The sequence below is a fragment of the Galeopterus variegatus genome, unplaced genomic scaffold (genome assembly GCF_000696425.1).
Source record: "Galeopterus variegatus unplaced genomic scaffold, G_variegatus-3.0.2 Scaffold7081, whole genome shotgun sequence".
In the NCBI taxonomy this organism is placed as follows: domain Eukaryota; kingdom Metazoa; phylum Chordata; class Mammalia; order Dermoptera; family Cynocephalidae; genus Galeopterus; species Galeopterus variegatus.
Window position 1 is genome coordinate 82,328 of NW_007733192.1, and position 20,474 is coordinate 102,801.

The 20,474-nt window shown below is 33.0% G+C and overlaps 1 protein-coding gene across 4 annotated transcripts in view; it reads right to left on the reverse strand.

Moving 5' to 3' along the window:
• Positions 1-709: 709 nt before the first annotated feature.
• FGFR1OP2 (FGFR1 oncogene partner 2) overlaps positions 710-20,474 on the reverse strand; it is a 26,928-nt gene continuing 7,163 nt past the window's right edge. For 2 of the 4 annotated variants that reach the window (XM_008591611.1, XM_008591612.1), the window contains exons 2-7: positions 14,024-14,178; positions 11,288-11,405; positions 9,725-9,867; positions 7,225-7,338; positions 4,336-4,449; positions 710-2,765 (exon numbers count right to left, since the gene is read on the reverse strand). In XM_008591611.1, the coding sequence (XP_008589833.1) occupies positions 2,628-2,765; positions 4,336-4,449; positions 7,225-7,338; positions 9,725-9,867; positions 11,288-11,405; positions 14,024-14,158 (762 nt within the window). In that variant the 5' untranslated portion in view covers positions 14,159-14,178 and the 3' untranslated portion in view covers positions 710-2,627. Of the gene's footprint in view, positions 2,766-4,335; positions 4,450-5,586; positions 7,339-9,724; positions 9,868-11,287; positions 11,406-14,023; positions 14,179-20,474 lie in introns of those variants that run through there. The other 2 variants (XM_008591613.1, XM_008591614.1) reach the window with 2 other exon arrangements.

Below are 20,474 nucleotides of genomic sequence, written 5' to 3' on the forward strand. Positions count from 1 at the left end.
GATATTGGTTTCCATATACAGAGTTTTCTGAAGGCTTTGGTTCCTCTAAAACAGTGATTTTACTCTTTTCTTTTTGCTCAAATGGAAAAACATTTGCAGGGACATCATTAACTTAAAAACAAAAAAACCAAGGTAAAGAACCAAGGTGCACATACATTCCAAGTATGTGTACATATATATTTAAAAGCATATGTTTACATGTAGGTTTTCTGATTCATAAGAAACTTGTAAGACCTCTGGGAAGACAGGTTGTAGGAAGAGGTTGACTTACTCTGAATTGTATATTATTTGATATGATGGATTTTTCACTATGTACATTTTTTTCTTCATTTAAAAAATAAATGATAAAAGTGAACATGACCTATCAAATTTCTGGTAATTTATATACTAGAAATTATAGTACATAAAGATATGTATATGGATGTTTGCTGTAGCATTATTTTGTGCTTAAAAAATTTGCAAAGAATCTGAATATCCATCAATAGCGAAAATAGATGAATAAATTACAACACATTTATACAATGGTAGTTACAAAGTGCTTTGGTACATTACTGACGATCGTAATGTAAACAACAGAATTAGTTAGAAGTATAACATGTTATTTGCTTCTGGATATTTCCTCCATGCATCTGATTTTTACATAGTTGGCTTTTGACTAGGGGTAGCAGTGGAGACAGTGAGAAATGGTAGGATTAAATTAGAGATCATACCAATTTTAATCACTCATCTTTATTGATAAAACAGGCTCCTATGCAGTACATACACTCAGACATAAAGTTTTGTTAAAAAAAAAAAAAAAAAAGGATGGAAAACTCACTAAAAAACAAAGAAAATGTCTTTAAACACCAAGACTTAAAATTATATCTAAGCAAGAAGACAAGAATAAATTAACTTATTTGCTTACAAAAATAATTATTTATCAAGTAATGTTTTATAATACAGCTGCCTCAGTGAATTGCCTTAGATTTAATCTCAACTGTGTAGCTTATTTTCTTTCTTTAATTCTTACTTGGGATAAAAACTATTTGAATGAATGTGCCATTAAATTAAGGGATACTTTCCCCCAAACCAACAGAAAGTTTAAAGAATAAAAACTATCATTTACTTATAAAATATCAATTAAGGCCTCTGAATGAGAAAAGAAATCTATTTAATGTTTGGGCCATTAGCCCTTTTCTATTCAAATAGTCCTGTCCATCCCATTCATCCCAAACACAAGATAGAAAAATTCTGAAGTGAAAAGCAGTTTTGAATTTTACCAGTATATGAAATTACACATAAAAATTACCACATGAAGTAATATTTCTTTAACAAATTACATACTCAATAGAATTTTCTACTTGTGCTAATTTTAATACATTTGATATAAGTGAGTATAATACATTTAATCATATTTGACACTTCTTTTACCCTTTTATTCTATAATCACCACAGAATAAGAAAAACTTAGGTTTCAACTACTGTTAAAGTATATTTCTGTTATCTAGTGGCTTTTCAAAAATTTACATACTGTATACTTGATATTTTTTAAAAGAAAACAAATACTTTTAAATCCATAGATTTTTTTCTCTCCCTTCTAACTGAAAGGTCATAAAGAAAATCTTGCAAGTTATGAGGGCCAGATAGAGCTTAAAAATGTATCCAGAATTTTTTTTTTTGAAATTTTAATTTACGATTTCTGTATCTCAAGCGTAATTACTTCTTTAAAAAAAAAAAAAAAGGCTTCTATGAGCCAGAGGAATTCCCTATTTACTTTGAAATTACCACACTTATCTTGCTATATACCAAACGTTTCAACTCTGTTAGCTAAATGAACTACATAATATCCTACAGATCAGAGAAGAGAAAAATCTCATCTTCATTATTGACTTCGAACCAAAACTTATTCTTTCAAAGGAGTAGTTTAACCTACTAAATGTCTGAGATCTTCTTTCTTAGAAAGTATTCCTTCTCTTTCATTCCTGAAATGATATTTCATACACTTAAGCAAGTAATGGACAATTGTTAGCTAAGTATCAGTTATGGTAAATTAGCTCAAATTAAATTACCTGTTTTGTTTTTGGTGCATATAAAACATTCCTACAGCCTTAAAAACTGAATTTTCTTTGACAAAAATTTAAATTAATGGGAAATTAGACAGGCAATCACTAAAGCTGACGTCTCAAAGTACATATGCTATTTGTTAACTCTGACACCAAACAGGAAGGATAAAATTTAGTATGAGGATCCTCCACTCACCAAAGTGGCAAAATTTATATTTTGAAGTTGGGATAATTCATTCTATGAATTCCCAAATATTTATTGGGAATATTCAACTTTATCATCTAGAAAACTAACGGCACTGCTGAAAGCTCTTGATATGTTCAGCAATCACTGTGAAAACCTTTCATTTGTTCACCAATTAACAATGGCGCAGTTCTACTTTTCAGTTTTGTTTTGGAATAAAGTCTATGACCATTAACAATACATTTTTTGTTGTTGTTGCTATCTCTTAGCCAGTGCACTGTACATATTACAGAGGAAAAAAAAAAATAAAGGATTGAGTTTTCTGTTCATTCATTCATTCAATCATAGGCCAGTCCTAGTGACCATCTGGAGCCATGTAAATTTACAGATTTGGAAGCTCTTCAGCTCTTCCTCAGACTCAGGTCACTATTGGTCACTAATGCTGACAAAGATGTACTTTCTGATGCATCATCTTTCCTAAGGTTCAAAAATGATTCTCGAGTTATTTGAAGGATCTCTCTCAAGCCTTTGTTTTCTTGCTATAAGAAGGTAAGCAAAAACAAAGATGCAGTCACCATCTATAAGGTAGCTACAAGAGTGCAAACACGTATTAAGACAAACCAAACATATGAAGGTATAACAAATAAAAAGCTAGTTCTATAACTGGCATAACTGTACTAAATGCTATATGCAGTTGACAATTTGAATTGAAAGAACACTTTTTTAAAGAGGTAGAAATCGTGTGTTCAATATCTTCTACCACTGCAAAGCCTTCTTATTCATGCTGCTGTAACTGTAAACGGAAACTCAGAAACTGCCTTATTTTACAATCACATTAGAGACGAAAGAAATAACATCTAGATTTACATCTATATAAACTCATAAATCCACTGAATAATAGCCTTGGACTAGAACCTCTTAGTACTTTAGTACTTTTATTACTTTCAACGATAGCATGGAATACAGTACAAGTCATCTGGTTTGCTTCCCTCACTGAAATTTGAGAGCAGCAGGGCTGGCTGAGTAGATTATATTTTTTGAAAAGGAAAGTAAGTGACCAAATCCGGCACTGGAAAACAACTTTGCCTTTGCTTTTTCTCCTCTAGCTTAGATATTATAGGATATTTGTGGACATTTAAAATTAACCTTTCATAGTTTATTCTCTACTACTTTGTCTTCAGTCTCAATTTCTAAGTTTCAATGGTATAAGGCAGGGATTAGCAAACTACGGCCTGGCCTAAGGCCTGTTTTTGTAAGTTAAGTTTAATTGGGACATAGCCATTCCTAGTTTCAATCTCTCTCTATATATGTTGTTGTTGTTATTATCATCATTATTATTATTTTTTGTCTATGGCTGCTTTTGCATTACAAAGTCAAAGTTGAGTAGTAGGTGCAAACTATCTAGTTTGGGAAGTCTGACATATTTACTCCCTGAACCTTTACTGAAAAAGTCTGTTAACTCCTGTTAAATGAATGCATGTACACTGTATGCTCCGAGAGAGAAATCGTTTTTGGCCCTCTATAACCAATTTTAGCACCATGATTTTAAAATGAAGCTTTTAAGTATGAAAGTCTATTCTACTGATTTGAGTTATTCAACAATTACAATGACTTGAACTTTTGCTATCACAAAATAAAGGTCAGATGAGACAAAGGCTTTTACAGTCCCCAGAAAAGTGCCCCCTAAAATATTATTTGTGGATTAAAAAATATTTCCCTGCATCACTGTGATCTCTAATAGAATGAACAAATTTTTAAAAATTACTAAATTGAAGAAGTTCATTCACTTACTAAGATAAGCAATATAGTATCAAAAACCATTATTCTCAATTATTGGTATATTATTAATTACTAATGATCCTAGATTCTTGTATTATAAATGGTCTTGCATCATACACCCATGTAAACCAGCATCCAGATTAAGAACATTACCAGTACCCCAGAAAAGTATACATACATACTTATAAATGGGACATATTTTTTGGTATAAATCTTCGTATGGACAGTTTTCACCTACATTTGCAATTTAAAACTTACTTCAATTAAGGGTTTGGATCCCCATATAGGCCAGCCATCCAAAAAATAAAAATTAAATGAAGTAAAACTTACCTCAAGTTGAAATATTCGTTCCTGTTCCTTGCAACCCTGTTGTTCGTCAATTTCAATGGCTTTCCTCATTACTGCTGCCATTTCAGTTATCTGGTCAACATGTGCTTGTAATTCCTGGAAAAAAAGGAATGGAGTTGGAAATCAGTAAAATACTTCATTATTTTTATTTTTGGATCCTCTCCTTTTTTTAAAATCTGCATTGCCACACAACATGAATGTAGTATATTGATTCACAACAAAGTCAGTTGACCATGAATGTACTTTTGAAATCAGATTCAGTTAGGACTAGAATTAAGGAGAAGCAGCATAATATAACTAAACCCAGTAGCAAGAAAATTACTCATATTTCACATTACTCTCACGTGAATGTACTTTTGAAATCAGATTCAGTTAGGACTAGAATTAAGGAGAGCAGCATAATATAACTAAACCCAGTAGCAAGAAAATTACTCATATTTCACATTACTCTCACGGCAATAATCAACAACTTTTTTTTTTGCACCTACACATACTATATTGGTCAAAGTAATGGTAAAAATAAAAATTGTTGACACATTCAATCTCTTTTCTTCCCTGAAGTATTCATGATTTACAAAACTTTATTATCCATGCTTATAAATTGATCTCAATCCAATCTAGAAACTCTTTCTAGATCATAATCTTCCTTGAGAACAGGAATTTTGTCTTGTTGATATCTGCCTATTATTTAGTGTTTGGTACATAATAGATATTGAGTAAAATGAACAGAATTCTGCTTTTAGGTATTAAAATATTAAATGGCTGGGCCGGCCTGTGGCTCACTCGGGAGAGTGTGGTGCTGATAACACCAAGGCCACGGGTTCAGATCCTATATAGGGATGGCCAGTTAGCTCACTGGGTGAGCGTGGTGCTGACAACACCAAGTCAAGGGTTAAGATCCCCTTACTGGTCATCTTAAAAAAAAATAAATAAATAAAATAAAATATTAAATGGCCTTCTTTGCCAACTGCTGAAAATCTAACATCAGTATAATATAGACATGCACATTTGTTAGGCACAGCAAGTAGCATAAATTCTTCTATCTCATTCTCCTATTATTTGCACATCTATGATGTGCCAGCCACTGTGCTAGGCAACAGGAATACAAAACCTGTTAAGACATGTTTCCAGATCTGAAAGACCAGTCTAGTGAAAGAGACAGACATAATAGGTTTAAAATCAACAGAAACTTCAGAATAATTTTTCTCAATAAACAGCTGCTACAGATCATTATTCAATGGCAATCAAGGGTTATTTTATTATATTAATGCCAAAACAAATATAAAAGTGAATAACTTCCCAAATAAACATTGTCTCTAAAATAGTTATACACAGAATACTCTTTCTTTGTAAAAAGGATTTGAACAGGACCCCCATAACCCACAAAACTAGTAAATTGGAAGAAACAATGGAGGAAAAAAATAGGAATATCTTTGACAAACCACATTTAATATCTTCTTAACCAGCAAAACTGCAGGCCCTTATTTTATTTTAATGGGGAAACCTATACAATGCTAGTACTTAGGAAAAAGGCAAAATAAAAGACTAATCTGTGCTGTCCAATACAATGCTATTTAAATTGATTAAAATAAAATACATTTAAAAAGATGAACAAGTCAGTCCCTCAGACGCAACAGTGACACTGCAAGTTCTCAATAGCCACAGGTATGACTAGTGTCTTCTATACTGAACAACAAAGATAAAGAACATTTCCATCATTTCAGAAAGTTCTATTGGACACCCCTGGATTAGCTTATGGTAGCAAGAATGACATCAAGACAAATATTTGTCATATTATGCAACAGTTAAAAAATCATTAAAATCCTTCCCACAGTAAAGGGAGCATAATGTTTAAAAGCAAGTAAGTACACATAATTGCAGCAGCAAACTGAATAACGGTAATGAGTAAAAATTTTGAATATCAACAGCTTTCTCAATTTATGAAACAGCACTGACCTAGGTTAAAAAAAACTACATAGGAAGCAATTAATTCTTTGCCTTTAAAATGGAAGAAAACAAGATTATACCAATTTTTTTCAAGACAGAGTCTGTTCTAACAAGATCGTCACAAGAAAAAACCCAGTACTTCAAATAGAACAGTATTTTTATAGGCCCAGTGAATGGGTCACTTATTAACTATAAAATCTTTAGAGAAGTATCATAGATCTTTTAATGGGCACAAAAGGCAAGACTTGTGCTTTTAAAACTGTCTTGAAGGCAAGAAGCATCAACAATATAATCCTTGAACTGTCTTGAAATACCCTTCATTTCTTTTTGTCTCGGTTTATCTCTACTTTACACAATAAAAACCTGCCACAACTGAGTTAAAAAAAAAAAAAACAACCAAAAGAACAGTTAAGACCCAATGGAGAGAGCACTATTATACTTAACCATAACAACTGAACAAAGGCATTTTTATTTTGTGAACTCAAACTAAAGAACTATAAACTATCAAAAACCCGAATTTTCATTTAAAACATTTCATTTAATAGTTGGACCAAAATTTTTTAAAAATCAGGTTAAAATTGATGCCAAGAAAATATCTTTGATGTCCAGAAATAGAATGATGGCTTTGCAGCAACAAAAATTGCAGCAAGAGCCAACAATAGCAAATAAATGGAAAGCTGGGCTAAAACAACCCTTAAAAGTTACAATTACCTAACAGGCTGTATATGATACAATACAAAGAATTAATAACAGATTTAAAGTTTCTACCCTGAATAGTATAGCCACTAACAGCAGAACATTCTTTTAATCAATTTCATTTATTTGCTGATCTAATCAGGGAGGAAAACTCAATTTGAAAAAACTTTTTAAATGGAGCCCCTCTTTCATCCACACCCCCAAAGTTGAGTGTTTTATTTAGTGTACATTATGATTTGCTTCCAAGTGCCTCCTCTCCAGTCCATGTTGAGGTGCTTCAAGGATGTGTCGAGATGCATCAAAGAAGAATCCTTCGGAGTTGTTACGATGTACCATGTCAATCTGTAGTACAGAGTCATTATAATGTTAATACGGATATTATCCGTAATTTAAAAACTGAATGAGTGTTAGTTCATGCGTGTTAGCCAACTGTTTGAAATGTTTGTTTTTTTAAGATTTCCAAAAAGGCATCTGTTCAAAAATAATGTAAAAATGAGTATTTGGAAAATGAGTTCTCAAACTTCCTATTGATTTTTAAATGTGTGTTCAAAAACTTCTGGGGTAAGGCAAAATTCTGTATTACAATAGTCTCAAAAGGGTCTCTAACTCCAAAATGTTGCTATGTGTAACTCTATCTGTCACCCCTAAATGCATTATAAAATTATTTTTGTTTAGGCATATCAGAGTACTAGTACCTAAACACATCCCAGAATCCTACACTTTTGCACTTTTATCATACAAGTTTCTCTGCTCACCTAGTTCTGTTTGTTGACTGCCCCCTTCATCCCTTGCAATTAATTCATAGCTAGATTTAGATGAATTTTTTTCCTTTCCTTGACACTTTTTCCAGATTCTCCTCATGAAAACTAATATTGCTCCCTCTAGTACTCCAGTAACAATTCATATCCCTATTTTAGGATTCATCATACCCTACCTTACTTATATTAGTTATGTGTCTGTATCTGTATCTCCATTATACTGCAAGCTCGTATGGTAGAGTATCTAACTTATTCCTTCATTCATTCATCTTATTATTGCCCATAATAACTAATCCAGTGCAAGAATTAATAAATATTTGTTTAATTGAGTTGAAGTGTCTCCTTTTTGGGAAAAATCAAAATCACAAACATTGATATGTATTAGTTAGAATTAATAACAAGTAGCTGAATAGTCATTTTATGGAAGGTAAGGATCAGCACTTAGATAAGAATTCAACTACATGATGAAAATGGGCAGTTTATGGCTATCCTAGGAAATGCTTAACTTTGCTAATTAATAACCAGCTTGGTGAACTCTTGCTTCCATCATAGTTGCCACCAGATGGGACCAGCAAGCTGCAGTATCACATTCTAAGCACTTTTTTGTCATGGTATTCTTCTCTTTAGACCTTCAAAATTTTATATTTTAGGTTATAAAACATAAGGGCCTTTTGGGATTTCTCAAGATTACATTTATCTTACCAATAATTTTAAGTCAATTCCTCTTTGTACCTTTAAAAAAAATAATCTTAGTTATATATTCAAATTTAAATGATTTTATAATGGTTTCATTAGCAATAGATACATTTTATGTTCAAAAGGTTACCACTTAAATATCCAAGGATTTCCATTTGGTTAGGAGATGAATAGCATAACTAGATAATATTAAACACAAAAGCACAAATTTATTATTTTACTAGCTGACACATGAGATCCCTATCACTAAGGTCCCTGATATGTAAAGTTGTCACACTAAGAGCTATTTTTTAGGTATTTAATTCTAACAGAATTAATAATAATTTTAAAATGCCTACAAGCACCAAAATGGAAGTAATATTTTAAATAATCTAAAATTTGTTTCCTAATTGAGAAAGACAAAACGATGTCTTATAACAATATTTCTTAAATAATATTAGTAATAACTAATAATAGTTAGTTCATCATTATCCAATACAAATAATGGCATAGTTATCACAATCTAGTCCAATATTTTATTTCACATCAGCAGTTAAAATACAGTTTAAAATAAAATGTAAATGGGAAGAGATTATTCTACTTGTTTTCATAGCAATTGCTAGCAAATACAGGGTCATAGCAAAGGGAACGGACAGGGAAGACGACACGATGAACAGCAGGAAAAACACTATTTTCTAACCACTTCAGCTTTATCTCTAAAAATGATGTCAACTGGCATGCAATACTGGGGGAGCAGTAAAATTTTAATATGTTGGTTCTTTTCCTCTCCCCAACTTCACGCTTTTTCCATTATAATCAGGATCATTTATAGTCTGGATGAATTAGCTTCATTCAGAAAACAGTCTTAAGGAAAACAAATGTGCATTTAGCTGCTTTCAGAATTAAAAAAGAAAAAGATTTCAGCATTTCAATTTTTGTTTTTGCAACAGAGGACAATACGCAAATTAGAATATTCCTTAAAAGCAGATAACCTTACAACAATAATTTTGAAGACTTACCTTCATTTCTAAAAATAAAGTTTATTTTTGAATACATATATTAAAGTTACTAGTGAACAATAAGAGTTAGAAGAGTAAATCAAACAGAAAATGATATAACAAACAAGAAATAAAAAACAAGGAAAAGCAGAAAATATCAATTAAAAAGATATTCAGTATCATGTTAAAATAGCATTACTACATAACCTGTGTGTGTGTTTATTTATTTATTTTTTATCTGAACACAAGTCAACCAATCATCCCTCTTTTCCATTTCACAATTACAGAATGAATTACCTTGGAGTGCTGCTCTTTTAACTTCATTATTATACCCGGATCATCTTTTTTGCTCGCCATTAGCAATCTAAACATTTGTTCTCGATATTTGCTCATTATAAGTTCCAAGGCGGACTGATGTTCTTCCAGGGATGTACGCAGTTCTATCAAGAATAACAGTGTATTTTATTCAACAGTGAATTAAAGGTACACAAAATATTCTCTTCTACATAACATTTATCAAAAGCAATTGATAAATGGGGTAAAACATGATGCACAAGTCTAGCTATACAACAGTAAAGAACACCAAATGAAATCCCTTATTAGTTTTTTAAATGACCATTTGAAACTTGTTTATTGAGAAACATTCCAGCAAACATTTACTGAACGGCAATTAAATTATAGACAATGCTATATCTCTATATTAAGAATACCAAGGGCCGACCCTGTGGCTCACTTGGGAGAGTGCGGCGCTGGGAGCGCAGCGGCACTGAGAGCGCCGAGGCCATGGGTTCGGGTCCTATATAGGGATGGCCAGTGTGCTCACTTATATCTCTATATTAAGAATACCAAGGGCCGACCCTGTGGCTCACTTGGGAGAGTGCGGCGCTGGGAGCGCAGTGGCACTGAGAGCGCCGAGGCCATGGGTTCGGGTCCTATATAGGGATGGCCAGTGTGCTCACTGGCTGAGCGCGGTGTGGGCGACACCATGCCAAGGGTTGCGATCCCCTTACCAGTCACATAAAACAAAACAAAACAAAACAAACAAACAAAAAAAAAACCCCGAATACCAAAAGGCCATAGAGCTCAGAGTCCAGTAGAGAAAACAAGTATGCGGTAAGTGCTTAGTGGAGTGCTACTCAAATATATTTAAGAGAAGTTTGTGGGGGAAAAACTGGAGAAGGCTTCACAGAAGTATAGTATTGAGATAAACTTTAGTTCCTTGAGTTGAAAAATGAAGGAATAGCATTCTAAGCAGGAAGGCATGAAAGTGGATGACGTGTTTAGGAAGTTGTTTGGGATGGCAAGAACAAAGGCTTTGGGGAGAAGAGCGTTATGGAAAGTAGAAAGAAAAGAAACCCAGGAATTGACTTAGAAGGTCCTTGTATAAGGAAATAAGGATAAAATGAAAGTCCTTAAGCAAAAGAATAATCAGATTAATTTTTTAAAAAATATCAATCTGATACTTGTGTTGAAGATGGATTAGAAGGGGAAAAGAGACCGGAAGCAGGGAGACCAGTTAGGACAGTTCAGGCAAGAGACTATGAACACCTAAGCTGGGGGCCAAAGCAGTGGGACTGCAGAAAACAAAGATGAATTATTCCATAGGTAAGAACAATGGCGCAAACCAGAGAGAAAGACTCTAAGATGACACCAAGTAAAGCAGACATTCAGATACAGGACAGGATAAAGAGCAATAAATATAATTTAAGCATATGAACTAGAAATGGAATTAATGTCAGAAAGTATCTTTAGTTTGCTGTTTTCCCATTTTTGAAAGTATTAATTGGTCCCAAATCCATAGTACAATTGCACATTAAAGTTCTCTTTTGATTTGCTATTCATAATGATAAAATATCTTGCCTTTGTTCTCTTGTTGCAATTCTCTAATTTGTCTGTTTTCTTGCTGGATTCCCATTACTAATGTGGACCGAGGCCGATGTCTTGCAACTTCATTAAGTTCTTGAATTTCTTCCTGATACTAAAGAAAAGATTAAAAAAGAACATGTGGGGGGAAAATACTTGGGGGGGGGATATATATATATATATATATAAACATATAGGATATATAAATAATCAATCTGATAAGAATCTAGTATCCAGAATATATAAATATATATATATATAAATAAACATATAGGATATATAAATAATCAATCTGATAAGAATCTAGTATCCAGAATATATAAAGAACTGTTACAAATCAACAAAAGAAGTAAATAACCCAATTAAAAAACGGGCAAAGGATTTAAATAGGCATTTCTCTAAAGAAGATACACAAATGGCCAATAAGCACATGAAAAGATGCTTAACATCAGTCATTAGGGAAAAGCAATTCAATGCAACAGTGAGACAGATACCACTTCACAACCACTAGGACTATTAGAATAAAAAAGACAGACAATAACAAGTGTTGGAGAGAATGTGAAAAGATTCCAACTTTTGTACATTGTTGATGGGAATGCAAAATGATGTGGTAGCTTTGGGAAACAATCTGACAGAACCTCAAGTTAGACACAGAGTTATTATATGACCTATCTGTTCCATTCCTAGGTATATATCCAAGAGGAATGAAAACATATGTCCACACAGAAATTTGTATAGAAATATTCATAGCAGCATTATTCATAATAGCCAAAAAGTAGGTCAATCCAAATGTCCACTAACTGATGAATGGATAAACACAATGTGCTGTACCCTTACAATGCAATATTTCTCAGCAATACACAGGAATGAAGTACTAAGGAATAATGGTTACCAGAGGGTGGGGGGCAGGGGGAGGAAAAATGATGGACTAATGGGTACAAAGCTATGCTATCTACTCTAAGTGAATCATTGTGCAGTGCATGCATGTATTGAAACAACACACTGTACCCCACAAACATGTACAAGTAACTGTTAAAATATTTTGGAAAAAAGAGAAAGAAATGAAGTACTGATATATGCTACAACACAGATGAATCTTAAGAATACTATGTTAAGAAGTCATCCACAAAAAGCTACATATTGTATCATTCCATTCATATGAAATATCCAGAACAGGCAAATCCACAGAGACAGAAAGATTAGTGGTTGCCAGGGGCTGGGGGAAAGGAAAGTTAGGGAGAGAGTGCTAATGGATATGGGGTTTTGGGTTGATGAAAATGTTCCGGAGTTAGATAGCAGATATGGTTGTACACCTGTAAATATACTAAAATCCAATGAACTGTACTCTTCAAAAGAGTGAATTTTATGGTATGTAAATTACGCCTCAATAATAATAGAACATGTGCAAAATAAATGCAAAAAGGTTTTGCATTTAAAGAAAAATGAAAATCTAACTTTAAAATTTCACTCATTTATTTTCAATGCATTCTTACAAGACACTTAGTAATTCTGAAGTTCAGATGTCAAATTTTTTTTTTTTTTTTAAACAACTCAATACTAGGTATATGTTCACTGTAATGCCTGTGTCAAGCTGGACAGTTAGCAAGGCAGGTAATCTGCTCAGGGCAACATAGCTGCAAAACAAAATAAGTAAACTTGTTCCATTATTTCCAGTAGTTTTGTTAAAAGCATTATCCCAGGGTTGCTTCCTTTTACAAAATGGATGAGTTTCAAAAGAGCTGGCTGTGAATATACATTCCCCACCTCTGATTTCCATCATAATATCAGAGATTTTAAAAAAGGCGAAAGATTTATACGATCTGAAGAGAAACCAGAGTATATAATATCAGAGATTTTAAAGGAATTGAAAATTTTCATCAGAGCAAGGTTTAAAATGGTAGCTAAACTCCATTGCCCACTGAAAGATTCTGTTATACAACACTAAGGATAGCAAGAAGTGAAATCCCTTTCAATTTCTTCATTTGGCAGCATTAATGAAAAAAAGGTGGCAAATATGAATGCACTAACTGTTCGAGGTGTAAATCAGATATTGCCATGAATCGTTTTCAGAGACTAATTTGTTGTTAAATAGAATCACCTAAGAACTTCCATAAAGAAAAATATAAACACTTCTACATTATGTAACAGAGCCAAATGTGTGTCAACAAAAGCTATTATCTGGTTTTTGTCGAATGTAGCTAGACATAACAAATTCATTTTTTACACTTAAATGTGCATCTCTGTCAGAAAAAATAAGTGATCAACAGCTACAGGTTTTAGAACCCCCCCCCCCCCCCACACACAAGAGACTAATTTGTTGTTAAATAGAATCACCTAAGAACTTCCATAAAGAAAAATATAAACACTTCTACATTATGTAACAGAGCCAAATGTGTGTCAACAAAAGCTATTATCTGGTTTTTGTCGAATGTAGCTAGACATAACAAATTCATTTTTTACACTTAAATGTGCATCTCTGTCAGAAAAAATAAGTGATCAACAGCTACAGGTTTTAGAACCCCCCCCCCCCACACACACACATGTCACCTGAACATGACAAAATAATATCCCGGTCTAAAGTAAAACTGAAACATACAGGTCAAGTGACGTCAAAATTTTAAAGAACATTTTAAAAAATTAGATACTAATTAAGCAGCAGTTTATGATTCAAATAACACATAAATGTCAATGATTGCTTTGTTAAATGGAATCGAAAAGAAAGAAAAATCAAACCTGCTTCATGGCTTCTACCCGCTTGTTGAGAGCTGTGGTTTGCTCAATCAGAGATTCTGCTGCATCATCGTGATCTCTCAATCTTTCAACAAGAGCTTTAGCATCAGCAAGTGCCTTCTCAATTGTGCAACTCATTTCTAAAGGAATACCTATAACTAAAATTAAAATCAAGACTCAACATAAAGCCAGCATATGTAGTCCGTTTCTGTTGCTTATAACAAAACACCTAGAACTGGGTACTTTGTAAGAAAATGAAATTTACTGCTTATAGTTTCGGAGGCTGAGAAGTCCAAAGTCCAGTGAACACATCTGGTAAGGGTCTTCTTTGGCAGATAAGCAGGGGCCTCACATGGCAGAATGGCAGAGCAAAGAGAGAGAGACTCTCACGTGCTCTCCTTCTAAAGGACATCAACTAGGGCATGGTCCTTACAATCTAATAACTTCTTCAAGGCCCCACCTTTCAATTGTCATAATGGGATTTTCCACCCTCAACAGTTACAATGGGGATTAAGTTTCAATGATTTTGAGGGGCCATTCAATCCACTGCAGTATATCACTTTATTTTAGTTTCATGTTAACACAGATATGCATCTTAAGCTACATCTGCTACAGGATTGTTCATTGTCTAGGGAGAAAAACCCATCTCAGAACACCTTGTGGTTTTGCTTGTTAGGATGGCACAAGCTTGAAAGTGAATTTATATTTCAAAAAAGTTAGAACACACATAAATGATTTGCACTCATAACTAGAATGTATTTAAAACATCCTGAATTTATGATAGGAAAAAAGTACATATCCAATGAATACAATATCATATTGTTTAGAAATTGTGCCCTTTTAGGGTACTCCCTATCTCCTCGTTGTTGAGAAAGGTCACTTTGTTCATTGGTCTGTACTCTGGGGTCAACAATTGCCAGGTCTTTGACTGTAAGTGCCCTTCCTAGCATCTACTTGGTCAGGTGATCTGAGATACTCTTCACAAACATATACTATTGACCAGCCAATGTGGTCTCTATGTGACATGTTATGTCAAGTCTCAACCTCCTCTTGGAGGAACTTCTGCATCTTATAGAAAGTTGCATTATAATCCCAGCTCTTGCACTTGCCTTAGTAAAGTTTTGACTTAGAACAACACTGGCCATTATGAGAAACTTCTAATATGTTAAAATCAATAATATGTTTAATAGAAGCTAACAAAATTAGGAGACAAAACATGAAATAGTCAATAGGCAGCTATGTGAAGTGGTATACAGAGACCACAAACAAAATTTTAATTTAAAAGTCTCTACCCTCCTTGAATTTTTCTTTCTTTCTACTAAGTTTTACTAAGTTTTTCTATATAAGCCACCTTTTCTTCAGGGTTTTCTCAAAAAATAAAATCATACTATAAAATTACTAGGCCAGAAGCCAGGCCTACAGAAGCTAAACTAAAACTCTGGCATAGTTCCAAGTCAGGGGCTATACTTAAGGATTTTCATTAACTTTAGGAAGACAGAAATTTGCTACAGAATTCAGGACTGTGTTAAATACTGCTACCCTAGACTACAGATCTATACTACCTGGTTTAATTAACTGCTATCCCTTCAGGTACAGAAAAACAAAGCTAGGTAGAAAAGAGAAGATTTAAATAACCCAATCGTATAAAATAATTAAAAAAAAAAAAACAACACAACACGACATTAGGCATTTTCAGAAGACTTTCACCTAAGATTGTATTTAACAAAGATTAAAAATTGTAAATGAAATAAAGGTGAAAAATAGACTTCATAGTAGTATTCTTGATTATACGCAACAGCTGAAGCAAAGGGCATATTGTCCTGTTATTATAAATAGGTTCAAACCAGAATAAAAGGATTTAATCAAAGTAAAGTAAAATGTAAAACTGCTAATCTAGAATATATCCAATATATGATTAGACATTTTCAAAGAGCTTTAAGAAGTTAAACAAGCTGGAAATTAATACAATTTTTTTCTCTCCAGATAAAACCACCAAAAGATTTGTCTTCTAAGATTTGGGAAATTCTGATGACGGTACTTGAAAAAACGACAAGCAAAAGGGCCAGTAAAGGAACCAATGTCTCACACTGGCTAAAACACAAAAGGACAGCTATCCAAAATCTATCCAAAGATGCTGCTCTGAGGGAGACATTATCACCCGATAATGCCCTATCCTTCTCCTAAACGTCCAAGGGACATCATCTAAAATTGTAGATGGACAATAATACAGCTTTCTTATTTACAGGGTCACTATTTCTCCCACCAATTCCACTACTATAGAATATCAGATACATCAGAGGAAAATTTTAAAGTTGTCTGTAAAAACAAACAAAAAAAAACCCAAAAAGAAGAAAATGGGGAGGGGGAGGGGGGAGTAAAAAAACCCAACCAAACAAGAAAAAAAAAACAACAACAAAAAAAACAGAAAAAATAATCTTAAAATAAAAACAACTGGTTGTAACAGATGTCAAAAGAAAATAATAAAAGACAAATTTGAAAGTATAGAGTAAATTGTAAAAGACTTGAGAGAAAATAAAGTTACATTGGTTTAATAGAACTCAAGTAGTAGGAATCACTAATGGTCCTAGGTTCCAATCTGTAAATGATATTGCTGAGGCCACTATCAGAAGAATACGTCTTTATGTGCTGAAACACAATATGTATAAATTTAATAGACAGGATCTGTTTCCAAATAAAATGTACTAAAGTTCCTACATAGCATCAAATGATAGCTGATCTAGATATGGGAATACCTATACTGTGTATAATTCAAGAAGAAGCAAAAAAAAAAAAAAAAAAAAATCCTTTGGACAAAAGAATCCATGGACATAGATTCATTGGAGCAGAGTCCTGACTATAGATGGAATCTCCTTAAATTTTTCCTTTTGGAGAATAAAAACATTACACGGTGTTCTGGGAGTATTAACTCACAACATGGAACCAAAAACCCAGTGCCTATCAAATCTTATACCTTAATTCAATAGCTAAGGCTTAGCATCTGTCTCAAAGCAATAATAGACCTTAACTAAATTAGTCAATGCATCTTCAGAGCTTATACTAGGCCTTTAAAACTAATGTTACCACACATAGTAAATCCCTATTGCTAAAGGAAACCACACCAAATTTTCTACCATTTGAGTAATTATGAAATATTGTTACTTTCTCCTTTTAATAAAGCCATCCACTGGTATAACATTCTTAATCCATGCACCCTTGTGTAATGAGAGAAAATCTCATGATGTTTCCATAATTCAAGAAATATCTAAGCCCCAAACAAAACTTTTGAACTCTCTAGTACTAAATTTCTGACCTTACTGTTTGTTAATGGGTTTTATATCAAAAATAAAAAGTGACAATACCAGACTTGATATAACAGGTACTTCAGTCACTCTGATAAAATTCAATTTCTTACCAGAAGCCAAATTGATCAAATGACTTAACTGTGGTCCTTTAAGACAGAGCAACTTGCTAAAATAAAAGTAAATACATACACTAATAGCTAGTATGTTTTTAGAATAATCCATTTCTTGAAAATGCTGCAAAGAAAAGAGGTTCCTCAGATATCCTTTAAAAAACAACAAATACATTAACTACTTGATGGATGGATACTACTTAACATAATTGCTATCATAAAAGTAGAGACACAGTAAGAAGATATTATGCAAGGTAGTATTTATACTGTAGATACTATAGAAATACTTTAAAGGCCATTACTATAAACATATTGCTTTGACTAAAAGTCCTTATGCAACGTCCTAATATAAAACAACAATAAAATAATAACAAATTCATGATGAAGGTAAAAGATTCCATCATAAATACACAAAATCTGGCCTGTCAAATTTCAAAAGAAACAAGAGATGATCAAGTTATAGGGTCCATGAGGATAAAAGCTGATGTAATCAGAATGGCCACCCAACAGCACCAGATAAAACCTCAAATAGACACTAAAAACTTCATGAAACATCTCACTCCAATAGGAAAAAATTGGCCACAATATTAAACATGGACTGGAAAATTTACCTTGGATAGCAGAGGATATGGCCCAGTTCATGTCTCATTTGGAAATAAATTAACCTGGAAAAATTCTCAAGGTGAAGTAAGGATTAAAACCATTCCTAATTTGTGGTAATGGGCATGCTGCCAGTAGGAATCTGGCCTTCACATCTTGGGCACGAGGGGTGACAATCAGCTTTGTATTCATGAATATTCATAACCAATTTTAAAAAATTAAAAAAAGAAAAACAGTCCTAAAGGACTTCTGAACAGCTCAAAGCAGATTTAATAGAATTGCCTCTCTCTATGGTTTACAAATATGTAATATTCTTAAATATACTAGTAATATACTGGTAATACTATGTTTATGCTATGGATGGGTTGAAAGAGTCCCCAGTTGAAAAGCCACAATATTCTTAATGGCTGAAATACATTTTGTGTTTTCTACCAAGGACATTCTAACTTGTCAGTTCAACAACATAAAAACATATTTAACTGGAACAGTTGCAATTCATGAATTTAAATTATATAACACTTTGCTTCTTTCTCAGAAATCTTCCTGTCTTCATCATTCCCAATCCTCAGGAAACCCCATGCAGAATAAATCCAGGGAGTTCTAATCTCAAACATATTATAATCATATTATAATCAAATTTCTGAAAACTAAAGATGAAGAGAATCTAGATAGCATCCAGAGAAAAATGATACATTACTTATAGAAGACTAACAATTTGAATGACTGCAGATTTCTTATCAGAAGTGAAGGGCAACAGAAAGTGGAACACTTTTAAAGTGCTGAAAGAACAGAACTTTCAACCAGACATTCTGTATCCAGCAAAAACATTCTTCATACATGAAGGTGAAATAAAAATTATTCTCAGATGGAGAAAAAAAGAATTCATTTTTAGTAACTTGTTCTAAAGGAAATTCTTCAGATAGAAGCAAAATGATATCAGAAGAAAACTTAGAGCATCAGGAATGAAGGAGGAACAGAAATTGTAAACATCTAGGTAAATATTCTCCTCTTTCGTTCTTTAACATGTCTGATGTTTGAAGACAAGAATTATAACTTTTGTCTGATGGGATTTTAAATTTATGTTGAGGTATTTATTAACTACAATATAAAAGAGGAAGGAGGGGCTTATATAGTGATAAGGTTTCTACATTTCATTTGAAGTTGTAAAATATCAATTGTAAGTAGATTGTTAAAAAAATTCCATATATTGTAACTCCTAGAGAAATCCCTAAAAAACTATACAGAGATAATAGTCAAAACCACAATAGAGGAATTAAAATGAATTAGAAAACCTTCAATAATCCAAAAGAAGGAGAAAAAGGGAAACAAAGGGTCAAAATACTGAGGAAACAAACAGAAAACAATAAGATGGCAGAGCTAAATCCAAGCATATTAATAATTACACTAAATATAAATTTTCTAAATACACTGATCAAGTTAGTTTATAGAAATAATTAAAGAAGAGGACCCAACTATATGTTGTCTATACAAAACTCACTTCAAATATGATATAGGTATAAAAGTAAAATGACGGAAAAAAGATAAATTATACAAATACTAACTGAAAGAAAGGCAGAGTGCTAATAAGCACATGAAAACATGCTCAACATAATTAGCCATCAGGGAAATGCAATTCAAAACCACAATGAGATATACCGACTACGATGGCTATAATAAAAAGAAAGATAATAAATATTGGCTAGGATATAGAGAATTTGAAACCCTCATAAACTGCTGATGGGAATGTAAAATGGTACAGCCACTTTGGAAAACAGTCTGGCAGTTCCTCAAAAGGTTAGCCAGGTGATCCAGTAATTCCACCTGTAGGTATACACCAAGAAAATAAAAACATGCCCATGGAAAAAACTGTACATGAATGTTCATAGTAACATTATTCATAATGCCCAAAAAGTAGAATTAACCTAAACATTCATCAACTGATGAACAGATAAATAAACTGTAGTATATTCATACAGTGGAATATTTGGCAAAAAAAAAAAAGAGGAGGGGGAGGGGGAATGATGTCCTGACATGCTACAACATGGGTGAAAATTGAAAAGATTATGCTAAGTGAAAGAAGCCAGTCACAAAAGATCATATATTGTATGATTCATTTATATAAAATGTCCTAAAGGGGCAAATCCATAGAGGCTGAAAATAGATTAGTGGATGTCTAGGGGTGGGGTGGGGTGGGAGGTTGGGAAGAGAAGGGGGATGGGAAGTGACTGTTAATGGGCATATGGTTTCTTCTTGGGGTGATAAAAATGTTCTTGATTTTGATGACAGTTGCACAACTCTGAATATATTAAAAACCATCAAATTGTACACTTTAAATGGGATAATAGTATGGTCTGTGAATTATATATGTCAGTAAAGGCATTACATTTTTTTTTTTTTTTTAAAAGATGACCGGTAAGGGGATCTCAACCCTTGACTTGGTGT